The sequence below is a fragment of the Phyllostomus hastatus genome, unplaced genomic scaffold, assembly GCF_019186645.2.
Source record: "Phyllostomus hastatus isolate PE091 unplaced genomic scaffold, TTU_PhHast_1.1 phas_contig_58, whole genome shotgun sequence".
Taxonomy (NCBI): Eukaryota; Metazoa; Chordata; class Mammalia; order Chiroptera; family Phyllostomidae; genus Phyllostomus; species Phyllostomus hastatus.
This window is the reverse complement of record NW_025333916.1, coordinates 26,869,300-26,889,204: the sequence shown is the minus strand read 5'-3', so window position 1 is coordinate 26,889,204 and position 19,905 is coordinate 26,869,300. Positions and strand designations below refer to the sequence as shown.

At 33.6% G+C, this 19,905-nt stretch overlaps 1 protein-coding gene across 7 annotated transcripts in view; it reads left to right on the top strand.

The window, feature by feature from the left end:
- ERBIN (erbb2 interacting protein) overlaps positions 1 to 19,481 on the top strand; it is a 121,471-nt gene extending 101,990 nt beyond the window's left edge. For 3 of the 7 annotated variants that reach the window (XM_045848276.1, XM_045848277.1, XM_045848278.1), the window contains exons 21-27: positions 291 to 474; positions 2,488 to 4,033; positions 8,300 to 8,443; positions 13,697 to 13,906; positions 14,856 to 14,948; positions 15,463 to 15,537; positions 16,900 to 19,481. In XM_045848276.1, coding sequence (XP_045704232.1) covers positions 291 to 474; positions 2,488 to 4,033; positions 8,300 to 8,443; positions 13,697 to 13,906; positions 14,856 to 14,948; positions 15,463 to 15,537; positions 16,900 to 17,007 — 2,360 coding nt within the window. In that variant the 3' untranslated portion in view covers positions 17,008 to 19,481. The remainder of the gene's footprint in view (positions 1 to 290; positions 475 to 2,487; positions 4,034 to 8,299; positions 8,444 to 13,696; positions 13,907 to 14,855; positions 14,949 to 15,462; positions 15,538 to 16,899) is intronic. The other 4 variants (XM_045848279.1, XM_045848281.1, XM_045848280.1 and 1 more) reach the window with 4 other exon arrangements.
- The last annotated feature ends 424 nt before the right edge of the window (positions 19,482 to 19,905 follow it).

The following is a 19,905-nucleotide window of genomic DNA, read 5'->3' as shown; positions in this document are numbered from 1 at the left end:
CATCAAAATCAACGAGTTCAAAACTGTTTTGAACAGTGGAAAAGAAATCTTGATTAGGTGTATTGCATCAAATGGAGAGTACTTTGAAGGTGACTGAACTTTAAACATGTAAGGATAAATACACAATTTTTAATAAATTTCTGGGTTTTTTTGGTGGTCTCCCCTCGTATGTTGAACGAGGACAATATAAATGCTGTTTATCATTACTGGGAAATATTTCACACAGATTCTTGGTGACTATTAATGGCTTGAGTTTTTTTGTCTTGAGTTTGTTTGTTTGTTTGCTTCAGATGATCCAAAGGACACAGATTCTTTATCAGATGAAGTTACACACAATAGCAATCAGAATAACAGCAACTGTTCTTCTCCATCCCGGATGTCTGATTCAGTTTCTCTTAATACTGACAGTAGTCAAGATACCTCACTCTGCTCTCCAATGAAACAAACTCATATGGGTATTAATTCCAAAAACAGGTTTGTGACTATCTTAACAAAATACTTTATTCATACAATAAATAGAGCTAGAAATATAAATAAATATATATGACCAAAACATAAAGGATCTCACAAATTAATAGTATAGAAGTGGTTCAGGCAGTATATGGTTTCTTCCATATACATTTCCTTTTAATTTTTTTATTGTTCAGTTATAGTTGTTCCATTTTCCCCCCATTACACTCTCCTGCTGTACCTACTCCCACCTTCCACATTCAGTCCTCCCACATGTTCACCTCCGTTGTCTGTGAGTTCTTTATACATGTTCTGATTCTGTTTTAGATTAGTCTTTTAAGGGGGGAAGAAGAGATTTAAAATATATTCTAATTCTTCTCATTAAAAGGTTGAACAGTTTTACAGTGGTTCTAGTTATTACAACATAAACAGCTTATTTGGAGTAATTCAAGTTGAAAGGAGTATTTTTAGGGTTAGAAATGCAAAATTATTTTTGATGGTTGCAGACAACCACTGTTCGACTGCAGGTAAGCAGGTCTCCTGTATCCTCCCTCAGCCATGGAGTCTTATGACCCCCAGCAAACTGTTGGTCCTCTGGGCCTCAGTGCTGTTTTCTTACCTGCCCTGGGGCCTTGGGCAGGAACTCCACTCCTTGGGTGTGGTTGTCCTCATCACCCCATTCCAGTCTGTTTTCTCTTTCCACAGGATTTAAAGATCTTTTTAAAAGTATAACACAGCCTGTGTCCCTCTCTGTTCACATTTAAATCATATGTATTTAAATTGATGCCATCGATTTAAATATTTTTCTTTAGCTCCGTATCTTTGGCTTAGGTTTAAATTTGTAGGTCAAAGTCTCTGAAAAAAAGACTTAATTCCTACAGGTTGGAATTTAGCTGAAGTTTAAAACAGATATATTATTTGGGCTCTCAAGAGTTTGGTTATCAAAGTAAAACTATCCCATTTTACCTTCATGATAGTCTGTCAGGTAGATTGCTTGATAGATTTGGGTTACTACTGAACCCAAAGCGAATTATATGGATATTGCTAAATATTTTTTTTAGAGTTCAATTGTTCTTAAGCTCCAGGTAGCATATTTAAGTCAAATTTTTGTATGTATTGATTTATATTTTTGGAGAAGGAAAATTACTTTGGTACCGTAAAATGAGTTTAGCAGTTAGGTGGTTGTAATTATGATTAATCATTATATCAGTTCTCTGAATTTGAGGCTAAGACCCAGTATGGTAATATATTAATTCTTCAACCCTTTAAGATGTTAAGATAATGATTAATTTGTTAAATAATGAAATTTTACTGATGTTGGGAAGTAGGTTAGTATTTCTTAAGTCATGTTTTTTATGTAATGAAATAAAGGCTAACAAAGGGATACAGCTACACCTTTTTGTATTGTATTCCTAATCATAAGTATTTTATGTCACCTAATGGGAGTATTTGTAAAATATAACTTAAGGACCCAAATATGTTTTCATAATCACCAAGTAGAAATAAAATATTTCTATAATTTTGGAATAGCACATTTATAAATTTTTCCCAAGTCCAAAGTAGTCACTTAATGTGATAAATTTAACTTCAGTTTTGATCATTCGTCATGTTTTGTAGAGCTCTGAGCTATTGTTTAACCCTTTAGATAATTTCCTTATCTATATATTTGAATCTAATAACTTAGTTAACATGATAACTGTGTTTAATGTAAGATTTCAGAACTATTTATAGAAATGTTCTGTTCTCTTTACTCAGCTATTCAAGTTATTGGTTCTTTCTCCATGTATCTCCCCATTTTTCAAGCATTTCATATTTTGGCACATTTGTGAAAAGATGCACCAGAAGAGAATACATAATAAGTCCACTTTTCTTTATTGTTTAGCTCCAACTGTATTGTGACTAAGTGATTTGTGATATTGATGAAAATGTTGATTATACATTTTAATACAGTTTTACTTGTCTCCATTTAATATAAATCTCCCATTGCTAAGAAAACTGGGTTTTATGATGTTTTCAATAAAATTATTTTTGTTTTAGGCAAGAAGATGAAAATTTGAATAGCCTTTTACAAAATGGAGATATTTTAAACCATTCCACAGAGGAAAAATTCAAGATTCATGAGAAGAAAGATTTCAACTTACCTGAATATGATTTGAATATTGAAGAGCGATTAGTTCTTATAGAGAAAGGTGTTGACTCAACAGCCACATCTGATGAATCTCACAAATTAGACCATATCAATATGAATCTTAATAGACTTATAACTAATGATACATTTCAACCTGAGAGAGTGGAAAGGTCAAAGACACAGGATATATTGCTTGGAACAAGTTTTTTAAACATGAATGCTAAAGGAGAAGATGAGCACTTGGAAAATGGAAACAAGTGTCCTAATCTGGAATGTATAAATAAGGTAAATGGACATTCTGAGGAAACTCCACAGTCTCCCAGGAGGCTTGAACCACATAACACTGATTCTTCTGTTGATATGGGTATTTCCAAAAGTACTGAAGATATCTCCCCTCAGAGAAGTGGGCCAATAGGGTCTGTTGTGAAATCTCATAGCATAACTAATATGGAGACTGGAGAGCTAAAAATATATGACATTCTTAGTGATAATGGACTTCAGCAGCAAAGTACAACAGTTAAAGTCACATCTACTATTGATGGAAAAAATATAGTCAGGAGCAAGTCTGCTACACTTTTGTATGATCAGCCATTGCAAGTGTTTTCTGGTTCTTCTTCATCTTCTGATTTAATATCAGGTACAAAGGCAGTTTTTAAGTTTGATTCAAATCATAATCCTGAAGAGCCAAGTATAAGAGGCCCCACAACAAGTGGTCTACAATCTACATCTCAGATATATGGGCCTCCACAATATAATATCCAGTACAGTAGCAGCGCTGCAGTTAAGGACCCTTTGTGGCACTCCAAACAAAATCCCCAAATAGATCATGTCAGTTTTCCTTCTCAGCGCCTTTCTAGATCAGACAGCACAGAAAGTCACAGTTACACCAAACATCCCACCAATATGAATTTCTCTAACCATAACAATATTCGAGCTAATACTGGATACCATTTACATCCAAGACTTGGCCCAGGAAGACATGGGGAAATGTGGGCCATCTCACCAAATGACCGGTTCATTCCTGGAGCAACTCGAAATACAATTCAGCGACAAAGCAGCGTGTCCTCTACAACCTCTATAAATCTTGGTGAGCCAGGTTCCATAAGGAGGGCCCAAATCCCTGAAGGAGATTATGTATCATACAGAGAGTTACATCCAGTGGGAAGAACTCCTCCGATGATGTCAGGATCACAGAGGCCTCTTTCTGCACGAACATACAGCATTGATGGTCCAAACACATCGAGGCCTCAAAGTGCTCGACCCTCTGTTAGTGAAATACCAGAGAGAACTATGTCAGTTAGTGATTTCAATTATTCACGGACTAGTCCTTCAAAAAGACCAAATGCAAGGGTTGGTTCTGAGCATTCTTTATTAGATTCTCCAGGGAAAAGTAAAGTTCCTCATGATTGGCGAGAACAAGTACTGCGACACATTGAGGCCAAAAAGTTAGAAAAGGTAATTAAACATGAATTTTTCATACTCTTCCGTATGAATTTACTGATTTTTATTAAAAACATTTGACATTCTTTGTTTTTAAACAAGGCGTAACAAAACACTCTGAATTGTTGAATGTATACCAATATTCTAGGAGTTTTTCCTTGGTACTGACAATAGAGTTCCAAGTTCAGACTTGGCCAGACTCAAAACATTGAGGTGGTAGTATAAGCTCCTTTCCCTTCTCTTACTCCCCACTGTTTTCTAATGGACTTATTCATAGTATGTATTTGTGTGTGTGTGTGTCTCTTGTACCTTGTGCCACACATACTGTAAATAATACATGTATATCAGTGCATCCCTGTATTTAGCATTTTCTGTCCTGTCATCTATTAATAATTATTATGTAAATATGTATACAAAAACAATCAGTTTATTATATAGTTAACAGAAAAACAAGTACATTGTAAATGTAAATACTTCATCTAAGATTTTTTCCCCCAGTTACCTGACTAACACCATCACTGGCACAGATGACATCTGGCATGGCATTTACTCTTTTCTGAACTGCATTTCAGCCTATTTGAACTCATCTATCTGGCTTTTCAGTAGTGTGCAGGTGTTTGCTCTTTGAAAGAAGTTAAACATTTTTTAAGTAGCCTGTAAAACTGATGTATTAGTGCCACAGTTCTGTGGCTCAATTGTTTTAAGGCATATTCTTTAGGATTTAGCTTCATACCTCTCAGTGGATTTTACCCAAGAATTATCTTACCTCTGTTTATTAAATATATGTTTTTCAAATAACTGAATATGTACAACCTTAACTAGTCATTATTTTTAAAAATTCCTTAAGTTGAATTTTTCAGAAATACTTAAAAATATAATTAATACCTCAATTCACATTGAACCTCTGCCTGTAATTAGCTCTGTGCAGTGCTGTTTTCTCAGCATTAAGTAAATGAGCCATTTGTGTTAGGCAACTTTATTCTCATTGATTGATTATGTTTCAGCTATAACTGTATATACCATTGCGGTGCTTTGAACTTGTGTGCTTTTTCTAAGGAATTTGGAAATTTCTTAAGCAGAAGCATAATATAGCTGTTTTATAAATAAACTTCTGGTGATAGTGTGGAACTGGATTTGAGGAGGATGAAGCTTTATAATTAAGTTGATTGAGTTATGAGGCTGTCTAGTCATCCAGAAAACAAATGAGAATGTATCAGTAGAATTGAGACAAAGGAATGAATTTAAGAGGCAGTTCTGACTGTATAAGAATTTACTTCTGCTTGGAATATTCCTATAATCAGTCATTGAAAAGAGATTAAGCTTAAGATTGGTGCCTTGAATAACTGGCTGTAGGCAGTGCCATTAACTACTGCTGGACTAGAGGAGGAATAGCAGATTTGGAAGAAGTGATGAGTTTATTTATTACTATAGTATATTACTATTAGTGACATCTCAGATGGCTATTCTCCCATTACTTTACTGTCTGACAGAGACGTGCCTGGACTTTAGTAAATAGGAAGCAAGTAGCAGTCACCTCATTGTTCATGGTGCCTCTGCTTTTTACACTTAGAAATTTGCATTACAATCACTTGGCACGCACACTGGTAATTTAGAGATGAAAATTAGTTTAGTGAAATTAAGAAATGCACAGAGCAACATGATTTACACTCCAAACTTGAAGCGTTGATTGACAGTGGTGAAGAGTGATGGGAGATCTCCTTTTGCTCCTCTGTGATTCTCCCTTCCTTCCCCAAACATGCCTCTGGTGGCATGGTGGACATTTAAAAAGATTATTCAGGGGACTTCACAATGTCTGTGCTACCTCTAGGGGTAAGTCCCCAGTTGCTACTTTGCCCAGCTGAGAGTTTAGAAATAATAACATAAATATATGTTATTGACCCTTACTTGGTTTTGAAACCTCGTGGCAGTGACACCCCTCCAGCCCAACAAACTACCTGGAATCTAAACATATAAAATAGATTTTACCTCCAAAATCTCAAGACTTACTTACAAATAAAACAACATTGAAAATGAATAAAAATTTTTATTTCAAAGTTGAATTATTACTAATGCCAGCATTTGCTAATATTACTCACTATATTTAAAACACCCCCGATAAGAAGCACTCAACCAAGTATGATTTAAAATAAGAACATGATAATTTTTATGTCACTTGCTATTTTACAACTATTGGCATGTACCGTACAACAGTGCTCAGAACATACGCCTAACACTTCATTGAACTCTCCACAATGTGTTGATGTGTTGTGATGGAGTGCCATTTTATATGGATGTCTGTGCACAAGCCTGAATTTAAAACCAGACCTATTCTGAGCTCCAGGCTTCTTAGTCATTTTGAAATATTTACAAAATGTTGTATATGTTCGAAGATGACAGAATAGGCTTTGTTTCAGATCTGCATATTCTTAAACAAGGTCAGTCAGTCCACTCACATTAACATGTTTAAAACATGGGTATATATAATTGTGTGTATAATGTCTTCATTTTTACCTTCTAATCAGATGTTTATGGAATCTGCATTGCCTCTGCCAAATCCTTGTTCCTACTGAAATGGTTTGGAAAAGTATGGGCTATTGAGTTCAGCTTTTTATTTAGTCATTACTTTAGAATCCACAAAATAACTAAAAGTGTACTTTGTAATTTTATATATCTTTTTCATTCTGGAATGTTATATTAATGTTTCTTAATAGTACACATCAACTTCATAGTCTGGATAAGTTCTGTATTTCCAGAAAGTAACATAGAAGTGTTTATTACAGCATTTTCATAAGTCTTGATTATAAGCCATGCTCAAAATGTGGTTTCTCTCACTTCAACCATCAGACCCTCAATATTCAGGGACATGACAAAAAGCATATGCCTGAAAGAACAGCAGCCTAAGTGCTCATCAGTAGATGAGTGAATAAAAAAGCTGTGGTACATTTATATAGTGGAATCGTATGTGGCTGTAAAAAAGAAGGAAATCTTACCTTTTGCAACAGCATGGGTGGACCTAGAATATACTATGCTAAGTGAAATAAGCCTGGCAATGGAAGACAAATAGCATATGATCTCACTTTATTTGTAGAATCTAATGAACAAAATAAACTGAGGAACAAAATAGACGCAGAGGCATGGATACATGGAACAGACAGATGTCAGAAGAGGGGATGGAGGGTTGGATGAAAAAAGGTGAAGGGATTAAGTATTTTACACACACACAACAGTGTGACGGTGGCCAGAGGGAAAGGGGGCTGAGCACAGGTAGAGGCCAGCTTTTGCTGGTGGGGAAAGAGACTTTGGGGCAGTGGGCAGCAAAGCAGTGTGCAGGTGATGTTCTATTGAGTTGTACACTTGAAACCTGTATGGTTTAACAAGTTTGAAATAAACAGAAGTAATGAGAATCAGGCAGTGCATTCATTAAGGTACATTTTTCACAGACAGCTATAGGATTAATGATTAGACATTTATATAAATGAAATATTTGGAAGGATTCCCTCAGTGGTTCTTCAGGTTTAAGCAGCAAAAGGCACTAACTCCTAAGTTACAATAATCTTCAGTATCTGTTAAATAGGAAGTTTTTATATATTCACTTTTTAGTTTTTGTTTTTATTCTGGTAATTATAGAGCAGTGAAAGCCTTTTAAATGTTATATCCTAAAACTGTGTTTATATTAAACTTCTCCCTTATGTTAAGGCTTTTTTCTAAATGCAGAAGATAATTTTTAGCAATTGCAGTGACTAAGATCCTGGCATATATTGCAGGTATATTTTGTGCTATATTACGTATTTACACTCTGCATTTATTTAATAATAAGACAATTCCCATAAAATGAACCAGACTCACTAGAAATCCATTTGACTTAGAAATAACTGGTGGTTGGTAAAATTTATCTTTATAGAGGAATTAGTTTGTGTTCCATGTATAACTGTATGTGCAGATACCTCTGGGTGTGACATCAGTTCCTATTTTCTGATGAACTTTTAATAAGATATGTCATGAGTAAAGGAAATAATAGCATAAAGGCATATATATGTATGTACTTTCTTTGGTGTTTAAACTTGAATAGTTGGATTACCTGTAATTTCTATGTGTATATGCATGTTGTTATGTAACTACATGGGAAAATCGTGCTGTTTTCTTTCAGTGGCACTGAAAATCCCATATTGCATCATATTTCTGTGTGGTATTGGGCTTATAAATACATCTATGTACATAACATGTCTTGTGAATTTTGCATGCTATGCTAATCTCTGTTAAATCTGTCCCCTCTTTATTCAGAGCATGCTGTCAAGGTCCTTTAATTCCAATTTCACTGCTGTAAGCAACTGTCACTATGGCAGCTCTAGGGATCTGCATGGCAGCCAAGGTAGTCTTGCCTTGAGTGTTGCAGACGGAAGAGGTTCTGGTGGGCACATTTTTCGAGTGAGTACCTGTAGTAGACAAGTACTTTGAGTACATAGAAGAGAAGTAAACCTCACATTTTAATGTTTTGATATTTCTAGAAAATAAAATTTACTGTGGGTTCGGTATCTTGATTACCTCCCAGCTCCACCATGGCTTAGTGCTGAAACTTGCTGCAAAGCTGATTTTAGTCTTTATCACTTAAGTTTCTGTGGTCATAACAAAGGAGGTAGTCAACTCTTTTTAATGTAAGAAAGGGTGAGGAATAGAAATAACCGAGAGGTTTTTAAAAAATTATTCTTTGCAGTGTCTTTCTCTTAAAATTAGCTTGCTCTCCCCAAATACAGAGGACTTGTGGGGAAGAGTGATTTTCACTTCAGTGATTGAATATAGGCCAATAAAAAGCACTAAGAACTTAGTAGAACTAAGTTTAATCATAATTTGCTAAATACTATTAAATGTGAGGCTGGAGAAAATGTAATAAGTACCGATAAAAAGGCAAAACTCAAATTCTTTATTACCACATTTCAGCCCTAGTCATTAGGAGTGATGAAGAAAGACTTATTTTAATGAAAGTTAAGGATAAGGTATAAGACTAGGAGAGAAGGGAAAAGAACAGAACAGCTCTGATACGGCTCTGTTTTAAGATTTTCCTTTCATAACAACTTGAGGTAGTAGCATAGCCTCCAAATATTTCCTCTGCCCCTCCCCTATCCTGAAAAGACTTATCTTCCCCTATAACCTTACTTTATCCCCTCCTCAGTTTTCTTTCCACAAGACTGCTTACTTCTGGGTCCTTTTCTTTTTCCTGATCATTCTACTGCCCCTCCTTTCCCCCACCCTTTAATACATTCCTGGCTTTGCTCTGTTGTGTTCTAGGATAGGAGCAGTTTCCTGATTTGTTTTGCTGTGTGTATCACCCATCTTGCTCTGCCTTCTGTCACCTGCCATCTCTTGGTTCTATGTTATGTTACAGTGGCAGCAATCATTTTGTAATTTACCAGACTGAAACAGATTGAGAGAGGGGGTGATGACTATTAAGCCCTGAATTTCTGGCACTATTCCAATGGAAGCCACAGAGCAAAGTCCAGGGGGTTTTATTAACTCCAGGGTAATTTTATAGTCATCTGGAACAATTATTCTTTACAAATTCTTACATAGTAATATTTTTTGCTTGTTAATTACTCTTAAATTCAGAGCCTTTGACTCTGTTGCATTTTACTTTTTAATTCATAATATGCTTGTTCTTTTAAAGACTAGATAAACACAGTTGTACATTCAGGCTTGAGTTTAAACTTCAAGCTATGAGCTAAGTTGATTTTTATGCATTCTGAAAGGACATCTCAAAAACGAAGAAGGAAAATAAAAGTTTTCCTTGAATAAATACACAAAATTTGATCAAACCACATCTAAAAATCCTAAGGTTTGAACTAGCAGCTAACTGTACATGATAGAACTGTTGCAGATACATTTTCTAAGATTATGTTATAAACTGTTAGTTTTATATGTATCCTGTGGGATAGCCTAATGAAATAGATTTCAGATTATTTTTCAACATGATAGTATAATTTGCATATCTGTGTTGCTAGTATCATACTGTTTTGAAAGTAATAATAGTGCTACTTTAACACTGTCTAGTTTTCCAAAATATAACAATGTGTTTAGAGCTAAATTAAAATGAAAAATTTAGGAATCTTACATCTCACCATATTTATAAGAAATATACAGAAATAATGAGATCTGTTTTCTATTTAAAGCTATCAGTGTGTTAAATTACAAGGATATTATCTGACATATAAAAATAGGAATCCTAGTTAGTTAATTTTAAAAGCATTTCACCAAACCAGTGCTTTTGAAAACATAGCTGACTAATATTAGTATGATAGAATTAAAATAAGCTAAAGTAAGTTATATAACTGTGTGTTTATTGGTTTTGTTCATCATTTAAAAGAAAATCCTTGGTGAGACTGTCCTGTTAAAAGAACATCAGTTAATTTCTTACCCCGCCCCCCACAAAAAAAAGACTTTTTGTGCTGCTCAACAGGTACAAATTTCAGTGGCTCTTAAAATTTGGGACTTTTAACTAGGGTTAAAAATGTTGCTGAAAGCATTAAAAGCTAGGTATTATTGTAAATAAAACTAAAAGCATTATAAAGAAATAGCTTAACAGTATATATCTGTATAAACTTTTTATATATTGTAAAAACAAACATTTGCCATTAACTTTGGAATATGGTTAAAAGTCCTAATTTCCCCCCAGTATTACTGAAATATAATGACATGACATTGTATTAATTCAGGGTGTGCATCATGATGATTTGATATATGTGCATATTGCAAAATGATTATCGTAATAAACTTAGTTAACATTTGTCACAAAAATTCTAAGATTGATGGCAGTTGTGATGATAATGTTTTATTTGGTTCTTTGTCTTTCTATTACGTAGCACTGTTTTTTTCTAATCTCCTCTCACGTGTCATCATCATTTTGGTTGCACATTTTAGAGATCATTATTTGCTTACTTTTTACTGTCCCCTAATTCGAAGCCTCCCCAAACATCCTGTTTAGGAGATCCTTGTCCGAGTGATGTATTCATTTCAGGACAGCACAACTACTCATCAGCTGCACTCAGTCACGGAGATGTTCCTTCAGACAGCTTGAAAGCGAGTGTTCAGGAAATGAATGAAGTAGTAGCTTGAGCTACTATGTGTTGTGGCTTTTGAACTAGAAAGAGCATAGATGCTTTAACACTGAAAATACTTTTTTGAGAACTTTCTTCCTTGCTTAGTGAGGATTTATTTTTTAAACAATTAAGAAATAGAATTGCATTCTGCTAATTTTCAGTTTATTCCATGATTTTTCCCCACATTGGAGGCTCATTTTAGTGTAATTTTTGGGGGGGTTCTTTTTTGGATTTCTGTACTATCACCAACTTATTTGTATCGAAAGGATTTTGGCATTCCTAATAAACCTATTTGGAGAGTTAGATAAACCTATCTTAAATTCTTCATTTCAGGATGTTTTACTACTACTCAAGGCATTTTAAAATACTTTACATGTAATTAGAGATCACTAATTAAAAATATAAATAGAGTCCTGACTGGTGTGGCTCAGTTGGTTGGGCATCGTCTCACAAAGTGAAAGGTTGCAAGTTTGATTCCCGGTCAGGGTACGTGCCTAGGTTGTGGATTCAGCCAGTCCCTGGTTGGGGCTCATGTGAGAGGCAACCGATTGATGTTTCTCTCTCACATTGGTGTTTCTGTCCCTCTCCTTCTTCTTCCCTTCCCCTAAAATATAAAATCTTTTTTAAAATATAAAAAATATAATATATAATAAAATATATATTTTAAAAAATATAAAATCTTTTTTCAATAGTAATATAATTAAAAGACTTTATATGGTAGAATAGATGGTGATTTTGTTCTTAATACTTTTAATAACTAAGGCATTCCATATTCTAGTATAATCAGATATAATTATGAAGTGTAGTTGTAGATCATGTATAAACCTCTACATTGTTCTTGAGAATAGGAACCCAGCCACATAAAATTTAATTCCATACATGTCTATTTTGTCTTTTTTTGGGGGGGAGGGTGTTAAGCTCTGTTACCCAGTTTCTTTTTCTTCCTAATATCCATTTTATGGTTTCAGTTACCGAGCTTGTTTTATGCTTTTTATTGTCCTGAGCCATCTGTGTATCAAAGCTTAATATATTCCGGGGATATATTTAGCATTGATGTAGAATGTCAGGCACAAACAAGTATCTAGGTGGCAGGAAGTCTTAAGAATAGGTCAGAAGTAATTACTGTCTGGAGAAAAGCATTGAATTTGCACATAGGAAAAAATTGTATAAATACAGAGAAAAACAAGTGCTGTCTACAGAGTCGTGTGTAAGTAATAAAATAACAGCACAACCACTTAAGTATTCCTGGGCAGATTAATTGCTTCAAATTTACAGTGATCAAGTAGTAAATGCCCAAGGAGAGAATGTCAGGGAGTAATAACACCTTTGTGCCAGCATTCTCTCTGTGGTAAAACACCTATGTATGTTTCAGACTTCATATTTAACTGACTTTTCAAGTATAACACAGTGAAAAAGAAGACTACTTTAAGAGGTGAAAATCCTTTTTACCGAAGGCAAACAATTTTGTATCTTTCCACAAGGTTTGCAAAGAAAAATATGTAGTTCTGATTCTATTGCCATAGTCTTCCCAATTTTTCTCTTTTTTTTTAAATTTTATTTTAATCATTGTTCCAGTACCAAATTTTCTACTTTTGAATAATTTTAGAGAAATGGGGTTCGAGTATTTCCCTTACAATTTTTCATGATTTTCTTGTGGATCAGGTAAACTTTTATTAATAATCAACAGTGATGTTTTAAATGAATAGCTTAAATATATTTCCTTTTTCAATAAAAAATCTATTCATATGTAAATATTCATAATACAGATGCAACCTTATTTATCAGATTCCTCACTAACAGAATAAGCTACCTGCCACATTTCTACAAAGGTATTTTTAAGTCTAAAGTTCAGATACAATCTATAAAAAATGAAAGGAGTTATAACCAGGATAATTCTTTGACAACAAAATAACCTCAAGATTTTTGTTTAACTTGTGAAAAATAAACTAGAATCTCAGTTTAACTTTTGTGGTTAATATTCTATAAAATTAATATTTAGAGAGTTTAAAAATTGCTGGTACACATAATGAGAAATAAATCAGTTTCCAACTACATAGCTGAATTGGCTTGTTAATTCTGGAAAGGAATACATAAAGGTAGAAAAGATATAATCAGATTGGGAAAAAAATTCTACCAAGAAATTACTTTTGTTTTAATGAAAAACATGAGTAAATGCATGTTTTGTGCAAATGTGAGAGATTTAGTATAGGAAAACGTACTCTTTTAATGGACTAACTTAAGTTTTAAATTTTAGCATACTGTTTACCATTTTAACATTTGGGTATATGAGAATAATAGGTACATTTATATCAGACAGAAAATTAATAATTTTAAATGTAGATATGACTTTCATTTGAATGAAACCTTTAAAAAGTGCATCTATCATCAATCAGGCAAGTTTAGAATTAAAACATTAATGGCTTTTTTATTTTAAAAGTGTGAAATTAGAATAAATAGGGTAAGTGGCATGATACTTTGTGATTTAGAATGTTAAACTCTAGTGCTTTTAAAATGCTCCAAGAAGAAAATCCAAATATTTGTAATAAGACATTATTATTGGTCATTTTAAGACACTTCATGTTTTTCTTAGATGCCTTTGAGTAATGGACAGATGGGCCAGCCTCTCATGCCTCAGGCAAATTATAGTCAAATACATCACCCCCTTCCTCAGGCATCTGTGGCAAGGCATCCCTCTAGAGAACAACTAATTGATTACTTGATGCTGAAAGTGGCCCACCAGCCTCCATATACACAGCCCCATTGTTCTCCTAGACAAGGCCATGAACTGGCAAGGCAAGAGGTAAGAATAATCAAGAATATTTGAAATATGAGACTAAGCTTTTAATGTATTTTATAGGTTATTTAATTATTAGCAGTGAATCCATATAGAATTTTAACAGGTTTTTTTTTTTTTTTTTGTTACCATTTTGTGTTTAAGGATTTGGTTTCCTATTCAGTTTGTAAGATGTTAAAGTCGGTGGTTTAATTTGACTGATTTCACTTCTACCCCATTTTCATTAATTGATGTAGGATGTTGTGTTTTAGGCATGATATTTTTTCCTTAAGGTGGGTATTTTTCCCAAACTAGTTGATTATACTCTGGTAATCAGACCTTTAAGAATATAAATAGTAATCCATTAAACTTGAATTGGCATATTATGGTTTGCTGTTGTTATTCGACACTCAGCTTTTGAAACTTGACTATAATCTCCAAACTACTTTGAGATTTAAATCTTACAAAGTACTTTTTTAAAAAGTTGTCATATATTTTGATAGTTTATTGCTAAAATGATATTGTTAGAAACTTAGGTAGAGAACAAATGGTTTATTCATTTTGCAACTACGAAATGCCCAGTAGACAGATATACTTTGTAATATAGATGTTTCACAAAGGGAAACTAATAATAAAGTACATGTTTTATGTGTTTGCTGTATGTCTTTATATCAATGATGTCTAAAAAATACAATAGGGTCACCATTAATTGGTTGCCTATCCTCATAAAACAGCAATAGATTAAGTTAGGAGCTTTGCTTTATAATCCCAGCTGTGCCTTTTAACTCACTAACTCATTAACATAGTATTCCATGTCATAGTTTCACTTCATCTGCCCAAATATTCATTTTAGATGAATCCTTACATAGGTATGTTGTTCGAACTTAATTTTCTGATATTTAACTGTGAGTGGTATTGTGTTACAACTTTTTTCATAATAGTGGTAATGATTTATTTTATATCCATATTAACTCAGATTCGAGTGAGAGTTGAAAAAGATCCAGAACTTGGATTTAGCATATCAGGAGGTGTTGGTGGAAGAGGAAACCCATTCAAACCTGATGATGATGTGAGTTTTATTTATATATCATTTGAAATACCCATACCCACCCACCCAATACCCACCAAAAAGTTTTATTCACCAAGTTAATACCTCTTATACATGAGTAAAACTCTAGCAGCTATTTCTGTAAATCTAGACAGACCACCTATTGATTTTTCTATTGTTCAGCTTTTTGTTTTGAAATGTAATCTGTTCAAATTAATTGAGGGATACAAATTTAACCAAAAAATTTAAACATGCCTCATACTGTAATTTTTAATTTTGTCACTATTTTTGTACATCTTATAGAAGTAACTTTAACAGTAATCACTATACTGATGTCAAAATTACCAGAGGCAAAAATAAAAATAAAAATAAAATTACATGGTTGGCTGTCACAATGTTTTCAGAGAAGAGAAGGAAAAAACCTGGACCATGATTCAAATATTTGCATATTGAGAAAGAAAGATTGCTTTGTGGTGCTGTTACTTAGGCATACTGCTTCCTATTCAGTGATATTTTTTTGTTGTTGTTATTAAAGGGTATATTTGTAACAAGGGTACAGCCCGAAGGACCAGCATCAAAATTACTGCAACCAGGTGATAAAATTATCCAGGTAACTAAGATATATCTTTTTATTATTTTCTTTATTTTTCATTTTATAACTGATTTGCCTCCTCATTAAGAAATTATTAAATGACATTTTATAAAAATATTGTTTTGCAGTATATAAGGCACACCCATGTTTTTCTGTGCATTATACGTGGGATTATTATACCCTGTGGTTTGTAATCATTATACCTATGTATAATGCTCATCCTTACTCTTCCCTCAAAAATTTGGGCAAAAAAAAGTGTGCATTATACCTGGCACAACACAGTAAGCATTTTATGAAGTTTATCTTCACATATTTGTGTATGGAAATGGTGATATTTCTTACAGGCTACTCTCTAGTGCTTTCACAGTTTAAAATATTTCTGCCTTGTACTCTGAAAAATCTTACTGATATTTTTAAATACATGTTTGATATATTTTAGCATTTTATTGAAGTTCTGGAATGTTAACTTCTCTAAAATGAGGTGATGAAAGAGTCTTTTTTGTGGCCCTGGCCAGGGTGGCTCAGCAGGTTGGAGTACCATTTCATACACCAATAGGTTAGGGCAGGGGTGTCAAACTCATTTTCACCAGGGGCCACATCAGCCTCGTGGTTGCCTTCAAAGAGCAGAAATACTTTTAGGACTGTATAAATGTAACTACTCCTTAACTGTTAAGGAGTTGAAATTACATTAGGCCCTTTGAAGGCAACCATGAGGCTGATGTGGCCCCTGTGAAACCGAGTTTGACACCCTTGGGTTAGAGATTCATTTCCTGGTCAGGGCACACACCTGGGTTGCAGGTTTGATCCCTGCTCAGGGTGTTTATGGGAGGCAGCTGATTGATGTTTCTCTCTCACATTGATGTTTCTCTCTTTCTCTTTCTCTCCCTCTCTCTGCTCCCTTCCTTTCTCTCTAAAATCAATAAACATTTTAAAAAATATTTTTAATTAAAAAAGGAATCTTCGGGTTATGACAAAGGAGTTAATTAATGGAAGTACTTAGAATTGTGTATCTTGTATACAGTAAGACCTCAATAAATATTTAGCCTAAGTTGTAAGAAGTGTAGTAGTCTTGATCTGTTATCCTGGCAACTTGGTAGCTTCAGTTGCACAGTAGTGCATACGCAGACCACCCTGTCTGATGACACTGTCTTTAACAAGTACTTCCTGGCATTGGCCGCTACAATAGGAGTCATCTGAAAATACAGGTTCCTGAATCTCACCTTCAGAGATTTTATTTTAGGGCCCAGGAGCCTAGATTAAATTGTCAAAATCATTCTTATTTTCTGCTAGATTTCACTACCTGATAGAAACTTAAATGCCCCAGTGCAAATAAATTACTCTGAAATGTTTTTCTTAAAATAATTTTCTTCTTTCTTCTAGGCTAATGGCTACAGTTTTATCAATATTGAACATGGACAGGCGGTGTCCTTGCTAAAAACTTTCCAGAACACAGTAGAACTCATCATTGTACGAGAGATTTCTTCATAAGAACTGTGGGCAAAAAAAAGGGAGGGAAGACAGCAAGATTTATTAGAAGATACTTGCAGGGGAAATTGATATTTTGACTATTTTTATATATAAAGAACTCAAAAAATCATGTTCAAATTTGTACATTAATGAAATAATGGAACTTGTGACTAGAGGGAAAGAACCACTGTACAGTATATAGGGAAGACTGTTGAACTCAAACCATATAAAACTTCTGGTTAGGTTTTTAAAAACATAGCAATCAAGGCTACAAAAACACATGTATGTTGTTTTTGTATAGACTGTAGGTTTATTTTTGGATTTCATATACGTGACTGAACTCTGTACAAGGCTCTAGTTGGCCTTGATTGTAGCCCAGAGGCGGATGGCAGAGCTATCTCATAGCTTTTATGCCCTTATTTTTATTCAACTGATATTAATGTTTTTCTGCTGAAACTACTTTTTTTTATGTGGGCAAGAGATTTGAAGTGTTGGCTTTTGCTATGTGAATATTGAATTGCAGAGTGAGTAGGTGAAGGTGGTGCTGGTGGGATCACTTTCCAAGGCCTGATTCAAACAGTTAATTCTTATAAAAATTTGAAAGCAAAGAATGAAAAAGCAGCAATCTGTTAATGTGTTTTTATTAATAGAATAATGCAATAAAAATGTAATGTCTTTTTAAAGAAATAAAAAAGACGATAATTGCATTTTATGAGCGCTACATGATCTGTTCTTATCAGAGCCATTAACAATACATTTGCTACTGGTGATTTGGTTTTTAATTTTTTTTTACTCACAGGAATTTTTTAACTGTTCCGTAGATGTATGTCCATGATTTTTCTGTGATACACAAATACCTTGATTTTGTTTTTTTGCAAATGGTGATATTTGCAATTTGTTTTATAATTAGTACTCCATTTTAATGTTAATTTATAATTTTTATTTTAAGCAGCAAATGAAACTAAAATGGCCAGTTTTAAGATTGTGTTGCTATGGTGCAAAATGCAAGAAGATTTAGGAGAGCCTCTTGATTTCGTTTGGCCTACATCGCCTTGGTAAAGTAAAAGGAAACAGCACGCATGGCGCTAGGAAACCAAAGCAAGTCTGTGAAACTGGCACAGTGATAGAGAATTGCTGTGGGGAGTTGTAGAGCAAGGGACGGGTCCTTGGGGCCTGCCAGTGTGTGAAAGTGTGTTCCAATAAAGGGCTGTTTCTACAGGTAACATTAAATGTGAACTCGATGCTTCAGAGTCTTTAAAGGGTTTCTACATGTATCAGTGTAGTAGTGTTTTACCGCCAACTGCCTTTGTTCTCGTTAGTGTAAGAAATATTTGGTAAAGACTTATTAATTTTCTTTATCCAAATAAAATTTTGTTTTTGTCTGTCTATAATCAAATAAAAATTGAGTAACATGCAATGGTAAGAATAAATGCATGGTTATTTGGACCATAAAAAGTGCCATAGAAGACCAATAACTGTTTTTAGTTGAGGCTAGTGTGGAGCCTTTCATTAGAGCAATATCCAGTTATTGCAATTCATTTTTAATAAGAAATTCAATTTTGGAATTTTTAATCTGTTATCCTTTGTTTTTCAACCTTGTTTAAATAAGATTTTTATAGGACTAGCAAAAACAGTAATTGATATTATTTTTGCAAAAGTGAGTTAGACTGGTTCCTTTCTTGCTAGTCAGCAAATAGGTAGTACTTTTAAAAAGATGTGAATGCAAATATTGCACTTCTCTCAAAATGTTATCAACTGGTTATTGTACTGTATAGTTTTAATAATACTGATTGAAACCCTTTAACAACTCTTTGTAAATTTTAACTCATTTTAGTTGATTTTTCAGTACTATTTACATAGGAATTGATTTTTATGGATATAGTAGAAGAAATGTGCTGTATTTTGATAAAATTCATTTATTGTATGTGTTATAATCTCTAAAAAAAAGAATGACAGCTTCTTTAAGACAAGCCTCGGTGTTCCCTTTATTCAGTTTATTTTTAAATATTGTGGCATTGTGATTTTACATCATTTTTTTACTGGTTTCAATCAATTTTTTACAGTCACACTCTGCCTTTAATAGGAACACATAAAATAATTATTATATTTCAACTACTTTATCCTGAATTAGATACACAAGGTATAATTTTGGAAAAAGAAATAAGCCACAAAGAACTATTGATTCATCAGTGATCTAAACTTAATTGTCTGCTTTATACTAAAATACTACAAATGCAACAGGTATTATATGGAGTTATTTTTTTCTACTGTAGTTATGAAAAAAAAAAACTGTTCAATGTTCTTGTAACACAAAGTTGAGTAAGAAGTTTGTTACCAGGAGGAGTAACATGCACTTAAATTAATAGCCAAAGTTTTTTTCTAAAATACTGGAAAATTAAAGTTAAGTAACAACAACTTGTCATTAGAAGTTTTGTTTTGGTAACAATAAAGTGTCAAATTTTAAATAAAAAGTAATTCAAATCTTTTGAAGATAAGGAAAGGACATTTCATTTTACATGAAGTTGAGAAATTTGCAGTCAAGGCCCATACCTATAACAGACTCTATTGTAATTAATATTATGGAACAAACCATCAAAACTCTATTTTTAATAACAGCATTTAAAATTGACCACCGTAGAATTTTTTAAAATTACTTTGTTTTTGTTCAATGACAGTTGTCTGCATTTTCCCTCCACCACTCCCCTCCACCCCAGCCAAACTCACGGCTTTCCCTTGCTTCCACCCTCCCCCTTGGTTTTATCCACGTGTGCTTTATAGTAGTTCCTGAAAACCCTCCCCATTGTCCCCCCCCCTCCCCCGGTCTGGCTATTGTTAGATTGTTCTTAATTTCAATGTCTCTGGTTGTATTTTGTTTGCTTTTTTCTTTTGTTGATTATGTTCCAGTTAAAGGTGAGATCA